At 42.5% G+C, this 20,892-nt stretch overlaps 9 protein-coding genes across 9 annotated transcripts; 8 read left to right on the top strand and 1 right to left on the bottom strand.

The window, feature by feature from the left end:
* The first annotated feature begins 1,790 nt into the window (after positions 1 to 1,790).
* LOC127783195 (uncharacterized) lies at positions 1,791 to 2,591 on the top strand. The gene has a single exon (XM_052310429.1). The coding sequence runs from the start codon at positions 1,791 to 1,793 to the stop codon at positions 2,496 to 2,498; it is 708 nt and encodes a 235-aa protein (XP_052166389.1). The 3' UTR covers positions 2,499 to 2,591.
* Positions 2,592 to 3,550: 959 nt separating this feature from the next.
* LOC127783193 (uncharacterized) lies at positions 3,551 to 4,924 on the top strand. The gene has a single exon (XM_052310428.1). The coding sequence runs from the start codon at positions 3,551 to 3,553 to the stop codon at positions 4,256 to 4,258; it is 708 nt and encodes a 235-aa protein (XP_052166388.1). The 3' UTR covers positions 4,259 to 4,924.
* Positions 4,925 to 5,092: 168 nt separating this feature from the next.
* Positions 5,093 to 6,350, top strand: LOC127783196 (uncharacterized). The gene has a single exon (XM_052310430.1). It carries the CDS (start codon positions 5,279 to 5,281, stop codon positions 5,981 to 5,983), a length of 705 nt encoding a protein of 234 aa, XP_052166390.1. The 5' UTR covers positions 5,093 to 5,278; the 3' UTR covers positions 5,984 to 6,350.
* A 552-nt stretch (positions 6,351 to 6,902) lies between these two features.
* Positions 6,903 to 7,607, top strand: LOC127783197 (uncharacterized). The gene has a single exon (XM_052310431.1). It carries the CDS (start codon positions 6,903 to 6,905, stop codon positions 7,605 to 7,607), a length of 705 nt encoding a protein of 234 aa, XP_052166391.1.
* A 2,417-nt stretch (positions 7,608 to 10,024) lies between these two features.
* Positions 10,025 to 10,861, top strand: LOC127782847 (uncharacterized). The gene has a single exon (XM_052310121.1). The coding sequence runs from the start codon at positions 10,145 to 10,147 to the stop codon at positions 10,859 to 10,861; it is 717 nt and encodes a 238-aa protein (XP_052166081.1). The 5' UTR covers positions 10,025 to 10,144.
* A 1,140-nt stretch (positions 10,862 to 12,001) lies between these two features.
* On the top strand, positions 12,002 to 12,869 carry LOC127782846 (uncharacterized). Its single transcript, XM_052310120.1, has one exon. The coding sequence runs from the start codon at positions 12,028 to 12,030 to the stop codon at positions 12,754 to 12,756; it is 729 nt and encodes a 242-aa protein (XP_052166080.1). The 5' UTR covers positions 12,002 to 12,027; the 3' UTR covers positions 12,757 to 12,869.
* Positions 12,870 to 13,905: 1,036 nt separating this feature from the next.
* LOC127782845 (uncharacterized) lies at positions 13,906 to 14,974 on the top strand. The gene has a single exon (XM_052310119.1). It carries the CDS (start codon positions 13,958 to 13,960, stop codon positions 14,687 to 14,689), a length of 732 nt encoding a protein of 243 aa, XP_052166079.1. The 5' UTR covers positions 13,906 to 13,957; the 3' UTR covers positions 14,690 to 14,974.
* Positions 14,975 to 15,569: 595 nt separating this feature from the next.
* On the top strand, positions 15,570 to 16,646 carry LOC127782848 (uncharacterized). The gene has a single exon (XM_052310122.1). It carries the CDS (start codon positions 15,570 to 15,572, stop codon positions 16,275 to 16,277), a length of 708 nt encoding a protein of 235 aa, XP_052166082.1. The 3' UTR covers positions 16,278 to 16,646.
* Positions 16,647 to 17,292: 646 nt separating this feature from the next.
* LOC127781380 (protein HIGH CHLOROPHYLL FLUORESCENCE PHENOTYPE 244, chloroplastic) lies at positions 17,293 to 20,291 on the bottom strand. The gene is made up of 8 exons (XM_052308328.1): positions 20,071 to 20,291; positions 19,757 to 19,983; positions 19,570 to 19,668; positions 19,139 to 19,333; positions 18,924 to 19,016; positions 18,723 to 18,818; positions 17,924 to 18,064; positions 17,293 to 17,818 (listed from the first exon to the last, which is right to left on the bottom strand). Exons 1-8 carry the CDS (start codon positions 20,201 to 20,203, stop codon positions 17,642 to 17,644), a joined length of 1,161 nt encoding a protein of 386 aa, XP_052164288.1. The 5' UTR covers positions 20,204 to 20,291; the 3' UTR covers positions 17,293 to 17,641.
* Positions 20,292 to 20,892: the final 601 nt, after the last annotated feature.

Consider the following 20,892-nt stretch of genomic DNA (forward strand, 5'->3'; position numbering starts at 1 on the left):
TCTCACCACATGTCCACATTGATCTGGATCTGGCATTAAACTAATCACTCATGCAGATGAGATTGCTGCTGACGGTTCCTACATCACAGGTTAATCACAAGAAAAAACATCAACTTGTCGAGGAGATGGGTGGCATTGTTGCAGAAGAACAACCTTCATTATTGACAAGATCCTTTCTGTTGCAATGCTTATTTCGTTATAGATAAGAGATAAACCGTAGGCAGGTCTACACCATTGCAAAACAGTTTCTCTACTCTTTCTCTCCCATTATCAGCAAAAGGAGAGCATTGCGGCTTCAGCTAAAACCATGGCATTCCACCTCAGATCTGCAAGCATGTCTTCAAATCCTCGCTCCGGAGAAACCAACATTGAAAAATAGATGCAGAGCTCGATGGTGATCATCTCTTCACCCTCTGCAACTGTCGAAACAATCTTCAGTGACCTCAAGATGATTGAATGAGTGTACAAAAAATATTGAGGTAATCGTGCATACCAAGCAACCAATTCATCTTTCATCAGAATCAGAAAAGGAAAGCCATGGAGCAAGAGCTCGAGGATTCCCTTGTGCTCCTCGATCTTTTGCAAAGCCATCCAAGAGATTTTTTTCTGAGCTCAAGACAAGCATTAAGAAGATGCAACAAAATCCAATCGTTCATCCGTTTGACCAAGAAGGCGCGAAAGAAATACAAGAAGTTCAGGAAGAAGTATGCTTCAGCTGGCTAGGGGAGCTGCAGGGTGAAGCTAGAGAGGTTTATATCTCAATGATTGAGTCCTTATTGCATCTCCCATCAAAGCAAATTGAGATACCAACTTCTAGCAAGTAGTTTTTGTCTCCAAGACATTGCAAAAGAAAAGAGTTTTATGCAACGAGGAACCACTATAGACATAGGAGTTGAACATTATTGATCAGGAGGTTGTTCCAGAGCAAAGTTTCACTTTTAAATGCTCTAAGCTTGTAGATAGATTATACCAATTCTTATCCCAGATGATTAGTTCCCAGCTTTTATAGGATTTGCTGATAATCATGTGTAAATGAAAAGGAATTGTACAGAAATTTACTCAATGAGAAACAAAAAAAAAATCATTTAATTTCCTGCTATTTATTTAACTGTTTAAGCATGCTTTGATGCATAGCAACGTATGGGACCAGATCATTCAGATAAAATTCAAAAGTAATATAATAATTTACTCAGATGGTGATATTATTATTGACTGTTATAGAAGTAATTAGCAGTTTAGCACACGTGTGCAGTGGATCTAGTTATCCATAGCTAACAAGTCAGCTCCAAGCCTCCAATGCACGAGGTTGAGGGCGCAAGCAGCATGTAATTTGCAGTATAAAGTACCTCTGATAATATCAGTTATACAACAACTAAATAGCAAGCATGATGCCAATAATACGCTGTTTAAACTCCATTAAAAAAAACGTTTTGTGCATGCAATCATGTCAAGATCCACTAACAGAGTGAGCTAACCTGCCGATTCTTGCTGCTAATAGTAGGGACATCACAATGTGATAGCTCATTTGGAAGATAAATGGCAGTGTATTAAACAATTGAACAGCACACCAAAGATTCCATATGTTGTTGCCAGATCTCAAACAATGATAGACAGCATCTGGGAGCTCAACTGGCAGGATTCTGTTTGTCTACCATACAAAGGATGCTGTGTCTTGCACACCAACTGAATAAATAGGCCTCACCACAAAGCTAGACACATCAAACCAGAACTTCCCTTTCCTTCTCATCTCTTGGATCCAACACAAAGAGTTAAGAGTTCTAGCAACAGACATGGCTTTCCACCAAAGATCAATTAGCTTGCCTTCAAGGCCTCTCTCCAAGGTTGAAGATGAGTTGCACAGCATAGAGGCATACGTCTCATCACCCTCCAAGACCACCAAGATGATCTCTGATGGTTTGAGGAGGCTTGGTGACACATATAGCTCCATTGAGGAGACCATGTGCCTGCCTAGCAACCAAGTTTGCTCATCACAGCAAAGGAAGTTGTTTGACAGAGAGATGGAATACTCCCTTGAGCTACTGGATCTCTGCAACACTATGAACGAGGTCTTCACCGAGTTGAAGTCCATCATCCAAGATCTGCAAGTGTCTCTCAGAAAAGGAGATGATGCAGTTGTTCAAGCCAAGATCCAGTCATACATCCGGCTGGTGAAGAAGGCAAAGAAGCATTCCAAGAAGACTGTGAAGAAGGTTGCCTCAGACAAGGAGGACTCCAAGATGGTCAAGCTGTTGAGCAACGCTAGAGAGATCACTACCTCTCTATTCGAGTCAACATTGGACCTCTTGTCTAAGCAAATTGCGATGCCAAAATTCTCTCTCATCTCCAAGGCATTCCAGAAGAAAAATGCGGTGATCTGCAATGAGGAGCAGTTGCAGGTGTTAGAGTGCTGCATCGCAGATCTTGAGGCAGGAGCAGGACTGCTGTTCAGGAGATTGGTCCAGACCAGGGTTACTCTCCTCAACATTCTTGGCTCATAGATACTCCTCAATATGTGACACTCTTAAGACCCTGCGATTGGCATCCGTATTTTAAAGGATTTGCTGATCCTTCCCATTTGTATTTATTATAGGCTTACTGTACAGAAAAGAAAACATACATGAAAGAGACAAAGTTTTGATCTAACTCTTGTTGTGCACTCGGTTCAGACATATCTCTGAGATACATGATGTGATTATGCAAGCGATATTAGTATTATTGCCTTGTTATCGAATACACATAGCAACGGCTCATGAATTATGAAACATATGTTCCACACAAGCAAAATTATTTTCTTTTCTTTTTTGCAGTCAAATTGATCTGTGATGTGCCATAGGGCCATGAAATGGCCATATGGGCTGTGTCACTCTGATACCATTTGTAGCCTCACTAGCAAGCAAAGGATCCATGTATAGTGGATCTTGCTGCTGCAGTTAGAATAGGCCAGCTCCAATACACGAGGTTAAGCATGTGAGCAGCATGTATTGTACATAATAGAGCACTTGTAGCAAGTAAAGGATCCGTGTGCAGTGGATCTTGCTGCCACAGCTAAAACAGTCCAGCTACCATACATGAGGTTGAGCGTGCAAGTACCACTGATTGCACAAAATAGAACACATGTTGAAATTAACAAGAGCATAAAAAAAGATAAAACACATATAAAAAATACCACTCTGGAAGCAATCAATTAAAATAATGCCTTGAGTGCATGCAATTATGTAGAGTGAACTAACCTGCTGTTTCTTCCTGCCAACAGTTGAGACATGACAATGTGATAAGTCCTTGGAAGGTAGATGGCAGTATATTAAAGTATTGAACATACGAGAGATCCCATATGCTGTTTATTGCTGCTGCCAGACCTCCACCCATTGTGGACAGCATCAGGAAGCTGAACTGGCAGGATTCTGTTTGTCTACCAACCAGATGATGCTTTTTCTTGCACATCAACTGAATAAATAGGCCTCAGCACAAAGCTAGACTCATCAAACCATAAGTTACATTTCCTCCTCATCTCTTGGTTTCAACACAAAGAGGCAGAGTTCTAGCAACAGACATGGCTTTCCACCAAAGATCAATTAGCTTGCCTTCAAGGCCTCTCTCCAAGGTTGAAGATGAGTTGCACAGCATAGAGGCATGTGTCTCATCACCCTCCAAGACCATCGAGATGATCTCTGATGGTTTGAGGAGGCTTGGTGATATATATAGCTCCATTGAGGAGATCATGTGCCTACCTAGCAACCAAGTTTGCTCATCACAGCAAAGGAAGTTGTTTGACAGAGAGATGGAATGCTCCCTTGAGCTACTAGATCTCTGCAACGCTATGAACGAGGTCTTCACCGAGTTGAAGTCCATCATCCAAGATCTGCAAGTGTCTCTCAGAAAAGGAGATGATGCAGTTGTTCAAGCCAAGATCCTGTCATACATCCGGCTGGTGAAGAAGGCAAAGAAGCATTCCAAGAAGACTGTGAAGAAGGTTGCCTCAGACATGGAGGACTCCAAGAAGGTCAAGCTGTTGAGCAACGCTAGACAGATCACTACCTCTCTATTTGAATCAACACTGGACCTCTTGTCAAAGCAAATTGTGTTGCCAAAATTGTCTCTCATCTCCAAGGCGTTCCAGAAGAAGAACTCGGTGATCTGCAATGAGGAGCAGTTGCAGGCATTAGAGTGCTGCATCGGAGATCTTGAGGCTGGAGCAGTACTTCTGTTCAGGAGATTGGTCCAGAGCAGGGTTACTCTCCTCAACATTCTTAGCTCATAGATGAGTCAAGATCTGACACTCTTAAGACCCTGCGATCGGCATCCGTCTTTTAAAGGATTTGCTGATCCTTCCCATTTGTATATGTTATAGGCTCACTGTACAGAAAAGAAAACACACATGAAAGAGACAAAATTTTGATCTAATTCTTGCCCTGCACTCGTCCTGACATATCTCTGAGATACATGATGTGAATATGCAAGCGATATCAATATTATTGCCTTTGTGATTAATATACTTTTCATGACAAGGGCATGGCACATGAATTATGAAATATATGTAACGATATTACTTTGATTTCTTTTCTTTTTACAGTCAAATTGATCTATGGTATACCATGGGGCAATGAAATGGCCAAGTGGGTCATGTCGCTACGATGACATTTGTTGCCTCACTAGCAAGCAAAGGATCCATGTAAAGTGGATCTTGCTGCTGCAGCTAAAACAAGCCAACTACAATACATGAGATTAAGCGTGCAGGCAGCATGGATCTAGCTGCAGCAGCTAAAACAGGCCAGCTACCAAACACGGGACTAAGCGTGCAAGAGCCTCTGATTGCACATAATAGAACAATCAGTTGTTAACAAGAGCATAAAAAATAGATAACACATGTAATAACAATAACACTGTTGTAGCAATCAATTAAAATAATCCCTTGAGAGCATGCAATTATGCCAAAAACCACAGGTAGAGCGAACTAACCTGTTGGTTCTTGCTGCTGATAGTTGAGACATGACAATGTGATAACTCTCTTGGAAGATAGATGCCAGTACATTAAAAATGAGAACAGAACACGAGAGATTCCATATGCTGTTTATTGCTGCTGCCAGATCTCATACCATGATAGACAGCATCAGGGAGCTGAACTGGAATGATTCTGTTTGTCTACCAACCAAATGGTGCTGTGTCTAGCACATCCCCTGAATAAATAGGCCTCAGCACAAAGCTAGACACATCATACCATCAGTTTCCTTTCCTTCTCATCTCTTGGATTCAGCACAAAGAGGCAGAGCTAGCAACAGACATGGCTTTCCACCAAAGATCAATTAGCTTGCCTTCTAGGCCTCTCTCCAAAGTTGAAGATGAGTTGCACAGCATAGAGGCATGCATCTCATCACCCTCCACGACCATCGAGGTGGTCTCTGATGGTTTGAGGCGGCTTGGGGACATCTACAGCTCCATTGTGGAGATCATGTGCCTGCCTAGCAACCAAATTTGCTCATCCCAACAGAGGAGGTTGTTGGATGGAGAAATGGAATGCTCCCTTCAGCTACTGGATCTCTGCAACTCTATGAGTGAGGTCTTCACCGAGTTGAAGGTCATCATCCAAGATCTGCAAGTACATCTCAGAAAAGGAGATGGTGCAGTTGTTCAAGCCAAGATCCAGTCATTCATCCGCTTGATGAAGAACGCGAAGAAGCATTCCAAGAAGACTGTGAAGAAGGTTGTCTCAGACAACGACTGCAGGATAGTGAAGCTGATGAGCGAGGCTAGAGAGATCACTACCTCACTATTCGAGTCAATATTGTACCTCTTGTCAAAGCAAATTACGATGCCAAAATCATCTCTCATCCCCAAGGCATTCCAGAAGAAAAACCTGGTGATTTGCAATGAGGAGCAGTTGCAGGCATTAGAGTGCTGCATCGGAGATCTTGAGGCTGGAGCAGGACTTCTGTTCAGGAGATTGATCCAGACCAGGGTTACTCTCCTCAACATTCTTAGCTCATAAATACTCCTCAAGATCTGACACTCTTAAGACCCTGCGATTGGCATCCGTCTTTTAAAGGATTTGCTGATCCTTCCCATTTGTATATGTTATAGGCTTACTGTACAGCAAAGAAAATACATGAAAAGAGACAAAGTTTTGATCCAATTCTTGTCGTGCACTTGATCCTCGCGTGTTGCAGAGTTACATGATGGGTTATGCAATTCAATGTCAATATAATTGCCATGGCATATGACTTATGAAATATATGGGCAAGTTAGCGATATTACTTTCATTTCTTTTATTTCTTACAGGCAAATTGATATATGATGCGCCATAGGGCTATGAAAAATGGCCATGTGGGTCATGCCAGTCTGATGCCGTTTGTTGCCTCACTAGCAAGCAACTGATCCATGTAAAGTGGATCTTGCTGCTGCAGGTAAAACAGGCCAGCTCCAATACACGAGGTTAAGCGTGTAAGCGGCATGGATTGTACACAATAGAACACTTGTTGAAATTAACAAAAGCATTAAAAAATAGATAACACGCTTGGCAATAATAATACTCTGGTAACACTTTATTAAAATAATCCCTTGATAACATGCAATAATGCCAAAATCCACCGGTAGACTGAACTAACCTGCTGGCTTTTTCTGCCAATAGTTGGGACATGACAATGTGATAGCTGACTTGGAAGATAGACGCAGTGCATTAAAATATTGAGCATACAAGACTATATGCTGCAGCCAGATCTCAAACCATGATAGATAGCATCGGGAGGTGAACTGGCAGGATTCTGTTTGTCTACCATCCAATTGATGCTGTGTGTTGCACATCTCTGTATAAATAGGCCTCAGCACAAAGCTAGAAACATCAAACCAAAACTTCCCTCTCTTTCTCATCTCTCAGACTCAATAGGGAGACAAGAGTTCTAGCGACAGAAATGGCTTTCCACCAGAGATCAATTAGTTTGCCTTCTAGGCCTCACTCTAAGGTTGAAGAGGAGCTGTGCATCCTAGATGCATGCATCTCTTCACCCTCCATGACCCTTGATACAATGTGTGAGGGTTTGAGGAGGCTTGCCAACATCTATAGCTCTATTGAGGAGATCATGTGCCTTCCTAGCAACCAAGCTTTCTCCTCCCAACAAAGAAAATTGTTGGATGGAGAAATGGAATGCTCCCTTGAGCTATTGGATCTATGCAACGTGATGCATGAGGACTTCACAGAGTTGAAGGCCATCATTCAAGATATGCAAGTGGCCCTGAGAAAAGGAGATGATGCAGCTGTTCAATCCAAGACCCAATCATACTACCGCTTGTTGAAGAAGGCAAAGAAACATTTCAAGACTGCAAAGAAGGTTACTTATGAAAAGGAGGATTGCAGGATGGCCAGGCTATTGAGGGAGGCTAGAGATATATCAACCTCTATGCTGGAGTCCACACTGCATCTCCTGTCAAAGCAAATCGAAATGCCCAAACAATCACTTGTTTCCAAGGCATTCAACAAGAAGAAAGTAGTTATTTGCGAGGAGGAGCAATTGCAGGTGTTAGAGTGCAGCATCGGAGATCTTGAGAGCGGAGCAGGACATCTGTTCAGGAAATTGGTCCAGAGCAGAGTTTCTCTCCTCAACATTCTTAGCTCATAGATACTCCAGAATCTTCACTCGACACCCAGCGATTGGCATCCGCCTTTTAAAGGATCTGTTGATCTTTCACATTGTATATATATAAGTAGAAATGTACAGAAAACTCCATACATAATAGTGAACAAAAGTTTTGGCCAAACTCAGTGTCATGAAAATCCTTGCATGCTTCTGATTTCAACCTCTATGCGATTATCCATGTCAGTACTGTTGCCCTTGTGCAGTTGTGCTTTGCTCCGAATATAGTCTGCAAAAGAAAAGACAGCATGTGATCTGTGAAATACGTGCGGAATTATTTGATGACGCCAACAAAAAAAAAATGTTCGATGAATGCAGAATCACAAGGAATTATCCATTGGCCCTGAACATTCGCTTGTTTACTCAGGTCTCAACAGGATGGCCGCGAAGGATTCGGCTGGGAACGCAAGGCATTGCGAAGATACCGCAGATACCGTGTGCTATTGAGTTAGGGTTAGTGGGATACCTCCGCCAGAACTGATGGAGACCTCCGCGATCTTGTCGGGGGCTGCCTTCCAGCACGGGGGTAGCGGCGGGAAGGGTGGTCGCGGCCTCACCGGCAGCCGGCGGCGAGCGGCGCATCTCCTCGCTCCTCTTCTTCTTCTCCGGTGGGGGGTGGTGGCGAGTGGTGAGACGAAGACACGTGGATTGGGGAACGAGTGGGGTACTGAGTGGATTCATGGGCTTCCTGTGGGCCGGATGGTCTCGCTATCCTTCAGTTTGGCCCATGAAACTACATTGCTAACAACAATTCTTTTTCTGTAAAAATTTGAACAACTCTGCATAGTTAGAAAACTATTTATATCTTGTAGTATACTCTTATATAGGGTCTGTTTAGATTGGTGTCGAAATAAACTTTACCAAAATTTTAGCAAATTGTCAACATTGCCAAAGTTTTGGTAGAATTGGCTTATTAATGTTGCCAAAATTATATACACATTGTCAATATTTGGTAACAAACTAAACGTAGCTACATAATTGTCAATTTTACCAAATAATGCTATGGTTGGAAATGTCATCAATCTGAACATGCCCATAGATACGGTTGAAGGGGTGGAGTCATTTGCAGCCCCATTGTTTCTCTTATTCATATGCTTATCCGAATCGCTTATTTTTAAGGAAAATTGTTATATACGTGTCCTTAGCGATTCAAAAACAAATGTTGTGAAATAAACTACGATGAAAAAAAACAAACAAATCAAATTCAAAATTTAGTTCTAAAATTCAAATTTTATAATCATAAGTCAAACAATACTCCCTCCGTTTCACAATGTAAGTTATTCTAGCATTTCCCACATTCATATTGATGTTAATGAATCTAGATAGATATATGTCTAGATTCATTAGTATCAATATGAATGTGGAAAATGCTAGAATGATTTACATTGTGAAACGGAGGAAGTAAGACATTTGAAGTCGGTGCGGCTATAAATATAGATTTTTCTCTCTTTTTGCATTGTAAAGCGCTTCTTTTTTTCATGTTCAGAATTAAGGGTTTACTTAAGTACATCATTAATCAAGTCTTAAAAGCAAATGCAGGAAACAATTAATAATTTTGTTCCTATCATTTGATTTATTATTAAATATACTTTTATGTATACATATAGTTTTGCATATTTCACAAAAAATTTTAAATAAGACGAATGGTCAAACATGTTTAAAAAAGTTAACGGTATCAAATATTTAAGGAAAAGGAGGGAGTAGATCAAAATAGCGTACTAATGTTCCTGAACGAACGCGAGGACAAGCGAGTTGGTTTGCAACTTCGCATTATCGCATATTAGACGCCCTTGTGGATTATTTGCGGACGATTAATAAAAAAAAAGTTAGCAAACATGACAGCCCGATAAGCTTAGTTATTGTTCAACACACGGATCATCTCGAGATTGAGGTGAAACAAACCAGCCATGCGCACGAAGGCAATTATGGATGGAATCATCGTGTAGTAATACAGAAAGCGTAAGCCAACCAAATACACTGCGATATCTGCTTCCAACGGACAGATAGATATGCACACGAGGCAAAGTCAAACTCTTTGCACGGTTGCAACAGCAACCACAGCTCATCTCTTCTCACTGCATTGCATTGGCATTGCTTGCTCATCACAGATCTCACACGATCTGGACCTGGCATTAAACTGAAGTTTCACGCGCTCGTGCAGATGAGTGTTTGTCTCCAGTTTCAGGTGAGACATGACAGCTAGTCATCTACTAGTACTATCTCACAAGTTCATTCAATCAGTAGAGATGCTGCCTCTTGCATCGAGCAAAGCATATAATGATAGAGATTAAAGAAACAGAAACCTGTTGCTTCTGTAGTTCTGTTGCAGCACAAGTGATCGTCAATTATCAATGAGATTCTTTCTGTCTGCTGGTCCAGCAATGAGACCTGCTTCTCCTTCCTTGGTTATATATACAGAGAAGCCATGGTTTGGTGTCGACAACATTGCGAAGCAGTCTTGAGTTATCTCCTCTTCTCTTCCAATTCCAGAGAGAAACAAGTCATCAGCTTCCATCCCAGCCATGGCATTCCACCTCAGATCCGCGAGTGCGCCTTCCAGCCCTCGCTCTGCCAAAACCGACGTCGAAGAACAGCTGCAGAGCCTCGAGGAGATCGTCTCCTCACCCTCTGCAACAATTGAAACAATGTGCAATGGTTTCAGGAGACTTACAGATGTGTACAGCTGCATGGATGAGATGATGTGCTTGCCCAGCTTCAGGCTTCAGCAGAGGAGAGCTGTGGAGCAAGAGCTGGAGCGGTCTCTCGCCTTGCTTGACCTCTGCAACGCCATGCAAGAGAGCTTCTCTGAGCTCAAGGCGAGCACCCAGGAGATGCAGTTGGCCATCAAGAGGGGTGATGATGCAGCAGTTCAGTCCAAGGTTCAGGCTTACACCCGCCTGACCAAGAAGGCGCAGAAACAGTTCAAGAAGATCAACAAGAAGTCTGCTTCAGAAGACCAGGAGGGTTGCAGGGTGGTCAAGCTGCTGGCTGATGCCAGAGAGATCGCTCTCTCGGTGCTTGAATCAACTTTGCACCTCCTGTCAAAGCAGATTGCGATGCCAAGTCAAAGCAAGTGGTCTCTTGTCTCCAAGGCATTCCAGAAGACAAGGGTTACATGCCAGGAGGAGCAATTACAGGCGTTGGAGTTGGACATCGTTGATCTTGAGAGCGGAGTTGAGACTTTGTTCAGGAGATTGATCCAGAGCAGAGTTTCTCTTTTGAATGCTCTTAGCTTGTAGATAGATCATACACCAACTCTGATCCCCTGTGACTGGCGTCTGCCTTTTAGAGGATTTGCTGATCATTGAAACAATTTTTGGATGTATAGTAGTGTACATAAATGAGAGGAAATGTACAGAATTCACTCGAATGAAAAACAAAGGATTTTTCCTTCTGTCTTATTTCACTGTCTTACTTCCCTTTTCCCCTCAATCGACATGGATGGCAGGTGAACAATCATCTATCATTTTGAATACTTCAGCTGAAGCTTGTTCAAGAGGGTACATAGCAATTTAATCAGAATTTTCTTCATCTATCTTGGTTGTTATAATAAAGAAATTAGTATAATTGCACTGTTCAAATATTTTATTCGCAAAGCTTTTACCGTGAGATGGACACGTCATTGCTATTCACATGAGATGTGCCTCAAGAACAGGCGCAAGACCCTTCTTCAATGGATATTGCCATGCATATAATTGATAGCAGCATGACAGATTGCCAGTTAGCCGGCTGATATAGTTCTTGATAAATTGTTCCGCAAGAAGATGGAGTAGCACAGATGGCAAGTTGGAAACAACACAACTCGATTAGCATTCTCCATTAAAGAAGTGCTGCAGCATGCATGTATGACAAGGCTCTGCACTATGACTACGAGTTAGCTGCCATGCTGATTCCTGCTGGCAATAACACACTATGATATCTGCGACCAGCAACAGATGACACATGATGTCAAGTCAACTCCTCCTTTGCACGGTTGCAACAGCGAAAACAGCTCATCTCCTCTCACTGCACTGCATTGCTTTACTCACCAATCTCACGATATGGATCTGACATTAAACTAAACTGACACGCTCGTGCAGATGAGTTTGTCTCCAGTTTCTGGCCAGCGAGGCATGATAGCCACCTCAATGCAAGCTCAATTAGAGAAGAGATGCTTTGTGCATTGAGCAAAGCATACAAATATTAAAGAAACAGAAACCTGTCGTGCAGATGGTGGCTTCTGTTGCAGCACAAGGCTTCGCCAATTATTAGAGAGATTCTTTCTGTCTGCTGGTCCAGTAATGAGACTGCTTCTCCCTCCTTCGTTATATATAGAGAAGCCATGGTTTGCTGTTGACAACATTGCAAAGCAGTCTGTTCTCTTCCATTTCTAGAGAGAAACGAGTCATCAGCTTCCATCCCAACCATGGTATTCCACCTCAGATCCGCGAGTGTGCCTTCCAGCCCTTGCTCCAATGAAACCAACATCGAAGAACAGCTGGCGAGCCTCAGGGAGATCATCTGTTCACCCTCTGCAACCATGGAAACAATGTGCAATGGTTTCAGGAGGCTTACAGATGTGTACAGCTGCATGGATGAGATCATGTGCTTGCCCAGCAGCCAAGCTAGCCTTTGCAAGCATCAGCAGAGGAGAGAAGTGGAGAAAGAGCTGGAGCGGTCTCTCACCTTGCTTGACCTCTGCAACGCCATGCAAGAGAGCTTCTCTGAGCTCAAGGCAACCACCCAGGAGATGCAGTTGGCCATCAAGAGAGGAGAAGATGCAGCAGTTCAGACCAATGTTCAGTCTTGCACCCGCCTGACCAAGAAGGCACATAAACAGTGCAAGAAGATCAACAAGAAGCCTGCTAGTTCAGCTGATCAGGAGAGCTGCAGGGTGGTCAAGCTGATGGCTGATGCCAGAGAGATCACTTTCTCAGTGCTTGAATCAACTTTGCATCTCCTGTCAAAGCAGATTGCGGTGCCGAGTTCCAGCAAGTGGTCTCTTAAGGCATTCCAGAAAACAAGGGTTACATGCCAGGAGGAGCAATTACAGGTGTTGGAGTTGGACATCGTTGATCTTCAGAGCGGAGTTGAGACTTTGTTCAGGAGATTGATCCAGAGCAGAGTTTCTCTTTTGAATGCTCTTAGCTTGTAGATAGATCATACACCAACTCTAATCCCCTGTGATTGGCATCCGCCTTTTAGAGGATTTGCTGATCATTGAATCAATTTTGTCATGTGTACATAAATGAGAGGAAATGTACAGAAATTTATGCGATTGAAAAACAAAGGATTTATTCCTTTTGTTTAATTTCACTGTCTTCCTTTTCCCCCTCATTCCACATGGATGTCAACTGAACAATCACCTGACATTTTGAGTTCTTCAGATGAAACTTGTTCACGAAAGGAAATAGTAACTTAATAAGAATTTTCTTCATCGATCTTGGCTGTTATAATATAGAGATCAGTAGTAATGCAGAGTTCAAATATTAGATTTACAAAGCTTTACCGTGAGATGCCCATGTAATTACTATTCACATGTGACGTGCCTCAAGTACAGGCACAAGATCCTTCTGCAGTGGATCTTGCCTTGCATATAGCACCATGACAGATTGCCAGCTCGTATGGTTGTTGATAAATTATTCTTCAATCAGATGGCAAGTTGCAATAACACTACTCGATTAGCAATCTCCATTGGATAAATGCTGGAGCTTGCACGTATGACAAAGGCTCAACGCTAGAGTAAGCTGCCATGCTGATTCCTGCTGCCAATAACTGGAACATGACATTGTGATTCAGTTAGGCAGCCTAATTGACCAGAAATTTGGACAGCACGTGGAATCATCTTGAGATTGCAACAGATGCTAAATGCTGTGAGCACAGCAGGCAAGCCAGTGATGCAATGCTGCAAGATCAGTGAGCAGATTCTACCAGATAAGAAACACGGTTTGGAGCCTGGAGAGAGAAGTCAACTGCTGCTCCTGTGAGCAAGGCTCATCCTTCTCATGATCTGGATCTGAATATTACATTAGACTATACACTTGTGCAGGTGAACTTGCCGCCAATAATCAGGACATGACAGCATTGTAAGCTGAGCTAGAGATGCCTCTACACTTGGTTGGGAAACATAAAAAAACATAAGCCTGTCGAGGAGATGGGTGGCGTCTGTTGCAGCAGCAAAGCACTTCATTATTATTGAGATTTCATTGTTGTCTACACGGTGAGGGATGCCATTGCTTCTGCCTCTTTGTATATATAGAGGAAAGCTATAGCCGGGTCGACACCATTGCAGCACAGCATTCTTCTCATCTTCACTTCCACAGAGAAGAGAAAAAGGATAAGCTTCCACTGCAGCCATGGCATTCCACCTCAGATCTGCGAGTGTGCCATCCAGCCCTTGCTCCAATGAAACCAATGCTGAAGAACTGCTGCAGAGTCTAAAGGTGACCATTTCCTCACCCAGTTCAACCATCAAGACGATGAGCAGTGGCTGGAAGAAGCTTGGGAGTATCTACAACTGCATCGATGAGATCATGTGTCTGCCCAGCAGCCAAGCTCTCCTTTGCCAACCACTGCAGAGGAAAGCAGTGGAGCAAGAGTTAGAAGGCTCTCTCGTCGTGCTAGACCTCTGCAATGCCATTCACGAGAGCTTTTCCGGGCTCAAGGCATGCATCCAGGACATGCAGCTGGCTGTCAAGAGAGGAGATGATGCAGCTGTCCAAGCCAAGATACAGTCTTACATCCGCCTCACCAAGAAGGGGCGAAAACAGTTCAAGCATATCAGCAAGAAGTCTTCTTCAGCAGATCAGGAGAGCTGCAGTGTGATCAAGCTGTTGGCTGAAGCTAGAGAGATAGCTCTGTCAATGCTCGAGTCGTCATCACATCTCCTGTCGAAGCAGATTGCTTTGCCAAGCTCTAGCAAATGGTCTCTTGTCTCCAAGACATTCCAGAAAAGAAGGCTTGTCTGTGAGGAGGAGCAATTGCAGGTGTTGGAGTTAGACATTGTTGATCTAGAGACTGGAGTCGAGAATCTGTTCAGAAAATCAATCCAGAGCAGAGTTTCTCTTCTCAACACTCTCAGCTTGTAGATAGATCATACACCAACTCTGATCCCATGCGATTAGTATCCGCCTTTTAGAGGATTTGCTGATCACTGGAACAAAATTTTGATGTGTACATATATGAAAGGAATTGTACAGAAACTCAGTTGAGAAACAAAAACAAAGTATTTGTCCACTTCCTATTGTTGATTACACTGTTTATGCATGTTTGATATAAATACCTAATTTTCTAACAATATGCTCATCATTATTGACTGTTAGAGAAGCAGTTAGCAGAATTTTCAAGTTCAGCTTCGAAATGATTTACTATAATACGGCCTCACTATTCAGATGCTATGTGCTAACTCAACAAGAAGCAAAGGATCCTTGAGCAGTGGATCTTGCTACCAGAGCTAAGACAAGCCAGCTCCAATGCACGAGGTTGAACGTGTGAGCGGCATGGATTGCACATAATAAAACAATATTTAAATTAGCAAGCACACTAAAAACTAGAAGACACACCTATCACCAACAATACTCAGTACCACTCCCTTAAAGTAACATCTTGAAAACGCAATAATGTCAAGATCCACCAATAGAGTGAACTAACCTTCTGATTCTTGCTTCCAATAGTTGGAACATGACAATGTGATAGTTCATTGGGAGGATATGTAGTGCACTAATATATGCAGCTACACATGAGTGACAGAATAGATTCTATATGCTGCTACCAGATCTCAGACCTTGATAGACAGCATCTGGGAGATGAACTGGAGGGATTCTACTTGTCTGTAAACCAAACGATGCTGTCTCGTGCAGTTCCTCTGTATAAATAGGCCTTGGCAGAAGGCCAAACACATCAAACCAAAGCTTGGACTCTCCTTCCCATCTCCTCAGCCACAACACAACAAGAATTACATCAACAGATATGGCTTGCCACCAAAGATCAATTAGCTTGCCTTCTAGGACTCATTCCAAAGTTGAAGAAGAGCTTCACATCGTAGAGGCATCCATCTCTTCAACCTCGATGACCATTGATATCCTCTCCGATGGTTTAAAGAGGCTTGAGGATATCTACAGCTCTGTTGAGGGCATCATGTGCCTGCCTAGCAACCAAATTTGCTCATCCCAGCAAAGGAAGTTGTTGGATGGAGAAATGGAATGCTCCCTTGAGCTACTGGATCTCTGCAATGCTATGCATGAGGTGTTTGCTGAGTTGAAGGCCATCATCCAAGATATGCAAGTATCTCTTAGAAAAGGAGATGATGCAGTTGTTCAAGCTAAGATCCAGTCATACATTCGCTTGATGAAGAAGGCAAAAAAGCATTTCAAGAAGACTGTGAAGAAGGTTACCTCAGACAAGGAGGATGACAAGATGGTCAAGCTCTTGAGCAAGGCTAGAGAGATCACAACCTCTGTACTTGAGTCATCAATGGACCTCTTATCGAAGCAAATCGCAACACCAAAAATGTCTATCATCTCCAAGGCATTCCTGAAGAAAAACTCAGTTGTTTGCAGTGAGGAACAGTTGCAGGTGTTAGAGTGCTGCATCGGAGATCTTGAGGCTGGGGCTGGACTTGTGTTCAGGAGATTGCTCCAGAGCAGGGTTACTCTCCTTAACATTCTTAGCTCATAGATACTCCTCTGTCATTCTTGATAGCATGTGATCGGTATCCGCCTTTTAAAGGATTTGCCGATCCTTCCCATTTGTATATGTAGTGTACAGAAATGTTCATACATGAAGAGACAAAAGTTTTGATCTAATTTGTGTTGTGCATTCAATGTTCACATACTACTGAGGTTCACAATGTCATTATTCCATGAGATGTCTGCACTATTGCCTTTCTAGTGAAAAAAACAAAATGTTGGCATAGTTCATGTTGCCAATTTACTATGACAGAACCACCAATCTCACTAATATCAAAATGATATCATATATATACGTGAAGTCAACAAATATGCAGGACATTTGAACAGATGAAAATACATCAATAGAAAAAGTATATCCGTGCTTCAGTAACAAAAGTATATTTTTTGTCTTATGAGAAAATACATTTTGGTGCGTCTATCTGGGATGGTAGTGCAGATTTTTTTTCAGGGATAGAGATTAAGCTTAGTTATCTGATTTACAAATAGTAGTGTTGTTTCAACAACTCATAATGATTGTGATTTGTACACTGATACACTCCTTATGAGGTGGATCTGGCCTATATAGGAAATATGCCAGCTCCAGCCGCAAGGTCTAAAATAGAAGTAAACACCAGAGTTGGTCTGATATGTGCCAATCATAAAGGGGAAAAGAAATCAAACTTTAACCCCCACCCCCACCCCCACCCCCACCCCCAGGTAATAAGCAAAACATTCATTTGGAATATAAAATGTGCGGTACACTATTTGAGGCTAGAAAGCTTTGCTGCTTATGGCTCCTTTGAGGATTTTAAATTGATCTGTTGCAACACAAATCTAGGACATTAACACACAAAATTTATGGTATTAAGTAGCAAGATTGTATTTATCACTGGATGTCATGGCCTCATTTGTTTCCTCTTCATAGGTAAGCCAGGTAGGCCTTCTCCAAAGGTCCAAGGAAATTTCATGTGCATCTCTTTCTTTAATTGTTATGCAATTTTTATTGTTTGTCATAGTACAGATTAAAAACAATAATTCATCTTTAGTCTATCCCAAGATAATACAATACATTCTGGTTCACTAGTCATGCTAAAACGCGTGATTATAGAAAAGCAGAAGCTGACTGTGAATTCATGAATTTAGGTCTGATCTACACAAACTCCAGGTCTTTGATAGTTCAATAGTTGAGATCCTATATACATGACCTGATAGTTCAATAGTTGGGATTCTGTAGACATAACCTAATAGCATGCACTTCTTGCACATACCACAACAACAGATATACAAGAAAATTTGTATTCACTCATCTGTGTTTTGAAGCACAGATCTGCATCAGAAAATATATCCATAGGTTTGTAGATATCCTTCTTGTCAAAAGAATATGTCAGTTTGCTTGGACTGTGCCTTGAGATCCTTCAATTTCTTTAAAATGTTAGTGAAGTAATCTTGCAAATACTTCTCTAAGGTGAGAATATCCTTTGAATCTACCCCAAGAAGCTGGTATGTATCATTCATTGGAACTGAGAAAATTGTGTCACTGGAGAGGACCTGAATTATAACAATTAAATACTAGTTATTAATTTTCATAAGCCTTGACAATTTTATAATTACTGAAAAATCAAGTGCACTATTTAGATAAGTCTAGAGTGTAACCTCTGAGAATGCCAGTCTGTCAGCCACATCATTTGTCCACTGGAAGAACCGTGTCAACTGACGAGTAAATCTCAACACTGCAACAGGGACAGTAGTAACGTTGGCATCTTGGCCAGCCAACCGCTCACACAGTGTAATCACCTGAGTAAAAAAACAATACAATAGTTGAGTAAATGATAGTATTCCAACTCTCAGAAGCCATCATTTGGTACATTCTGACATTGAAAACGAAATTAAGAGCAGGAAATACAAGATTAGTACTCCCATCTCTTGAAGAATTCATGACATTTTGGACAACAATATAGTCTCCACATGCAACTTTGACCTTTACATTTATATGAATATGCTTGTGAACATAAATTAGTATATTGCAATTTTTTCCATTGAACACGCAGAAGAGCTCTGTGCTATTTCATTAAGAATAAATAATATAGTACTACACGGGGAGGGTTAGGGGTTAAAAGCCCTTCCTATCCCCAAAATATACCACATAAACACACACACACACTGGAAAACTAAAACAGATGCGCCACAGAAAATTCCAGCAAAAATTTTCATGACAGGCTTTCATGGAAGCCAAATATGTACATATGACAAGCCTAATACCATTTGATATGTTGGTGGACAAAGATAAGGAAGTTCAGCTGCACATTTTGCAAAACGACATATATTTCTGACAGAGGGAGTATATTTCCAGTCAAGAATAAACATGCTGTGCAATTTATTCATGGAAACCAAATATGTATTTACATCCTTAAAAAAAGAATTGACGTCATTAGAACAGTGTACAGTATACTACCTCTTGAGTTGTCCAGGCACGTGGTCCGGCAAAAGTTAAGAGCTTCTTGCTAGCCTTCTCATTCCGCATGGCAATAAACGTCAGTCGAGCAACGTCCTACAATCACACGAGGGATGTTGTATCAAAGGAAGGGACTTTGAAGAGATAATGTTACAAATAGGTCACATATTCATCTTTCAATGGAGAAGGAGAAAGATAAACCTGGGTATCCATGTAAGCAATCCGGGTAGGAGCATCAGTTCCCCATACTGACTTCTCTTCTAGTATGGGCACAGCATATTGCCCAATTAGGCCCTATTCAGACCAACATTTGACAGAATTCGTTTCAGGAAACAATTAACTACCCTTGTTTATATTCGAAAACAAATCAATTTCCTGGCCAAATATATAGAACCCCACAGAAGGAACACATTTACCTGCATGAAACCACACAAACGGATGATGAGATAATCCAGACCGGCATCCTGAATAAACTTCTCTGTACAATGCTTGATTTCCATCAAGGGAACCTCTGGGTGCTTGTCACAGTTATGAATAGAGTAGAACACATACTTTTGAATTCCCATGGCCTTAGCACATTGTATTAGAGCAACCTTTCCTTCCCAATCTACCTAAATAGAACAACTATTAGCAAAACGGAAACCAAATTCACTCAACGACTCTACAGCATATATGTCACAGGACTCACAGTATAAGGACTACATCACAATTACGTGATATATTAAAAGCAATGTGATTAGCTTTAGTCACGACTCAACAATAGTACAAATACACTTCAGCAAGAATCAACTTCAGGACAGGAATACAGAAGTATCACATTATGCTTAAAGAAATGCTAACAACATACCGTCCGAATGGGCTCTTCGGGACGCCCTGTAGCACAATCGATGACGGTATGAATACCAACAAGCGTCGCGGGAATGGTCTCTGGCTTGCTGAGATCGGCCTAAATCAGCAAACAGAAATGGGCATGAGGCGGATAAACATTGAACAGTGAGGTTGATATAGCAGCAAGGAAAACAGTGGAAACCTACATTGACCACAGTGGCGCCCCAGTCGCGGAGGAAATCGGCCGGCGCCGGGCGGGGCCTGACGAGGCAGCGCACGTCGTAGCCCTCGTCCAGCGCCCGCCTGACCACCTGCCGTCCCAGCGTCCCGGTGGCGCCGACCACCAGGATGCTGGTCGGCCTGACGGGCGTGCCCTGCGCAATGCTGGTCGGGACCGCCGTCTGCGCGTTGCAGGTCACCACCAGCCTGCAGCCTGGAGAACCCCCCAAACTTCGTTTACCTCACACGATCATCCGCAACTGCAGGCGAGGGGAAGGCGGAAACGGGATAGGTATTGTACCTTTGGGCGGTGCGCGGAGGAGGGGGTGGTGGTGGTGGCGCGGCCGCGCGGTAGCGGACCGGGAGAGGGCGGCGCGGCGGGCGGGGGAGGCGAGCTGCGAGGGCAGCGTGGCGAGGCTGGTCGACGACGCCATTTGCGCGCGCGAGAGAGAGAGCGTGGAGAGGTGGCGGCGTGGGTCGTCGGGGTTGGGTTTTTGGTTGGGGGGAGAGCCGGGCGAGGAGTGGCGGAGAGGGGATGCGGAGTAGCCGATGGCCGTCGCGCCACGTCTACCGCCATCCCGACATCCCTTCTGTCCACGTCACCCTCCTGTTTCCTCTGTTTCTCTTTTTATTTTTTTCTTCACCGCAGACGTGGACTCTGTGCAGGAATGCTAATTGGCGCGCACGCGCCGGCCCACACGGCCCAATAGGCGACAAGACACGGTTAGTTTTTTTTCCGAATTTTTCCATATAAGTGTAAACTTTCAACCCAGATTTGAATACTTTTAACTCTAACTTGAAACCTTTCAACTTCGACTTGAAAACTTTCAACTCAGATTTAAAAAATTTTAACTTGAGATTCAAAAACTTTTAACTCAGATTCGAAAACTTTCAACTCGAGATTTAAAAACTTTCAATTACAGATTTGAAAATTTTTAAGTTAAAATTTGAAAAAATATGAAAACTTTCGACTCAGATTTAAAAACTTTGAACTCAAAATTCGAAAACTTTTGACTCCGATTCGAAAACTTTCGACTCAGATTCGAAAACTTACAACTCAGATTCGAAAACTTTCAACTCGAGATTTGAATACTTTCAAATCAAATTTAAAAATTTTCAAGTT

Source organism: Oryza glaberrima, chromosome 8, assembly GCF_000147395.1.
Source record: "Oryza glaberrima chromosome 8, OglaRS2, whole genome shotgun sequence".
Classification (NCBI taxonomy): domain Eukaryota; kingdom Viridiplantae; phylum Streptophyta; class Magnoliopsida; order Poales; family Poaceae; genus Oryza; species Oryza glaberrima.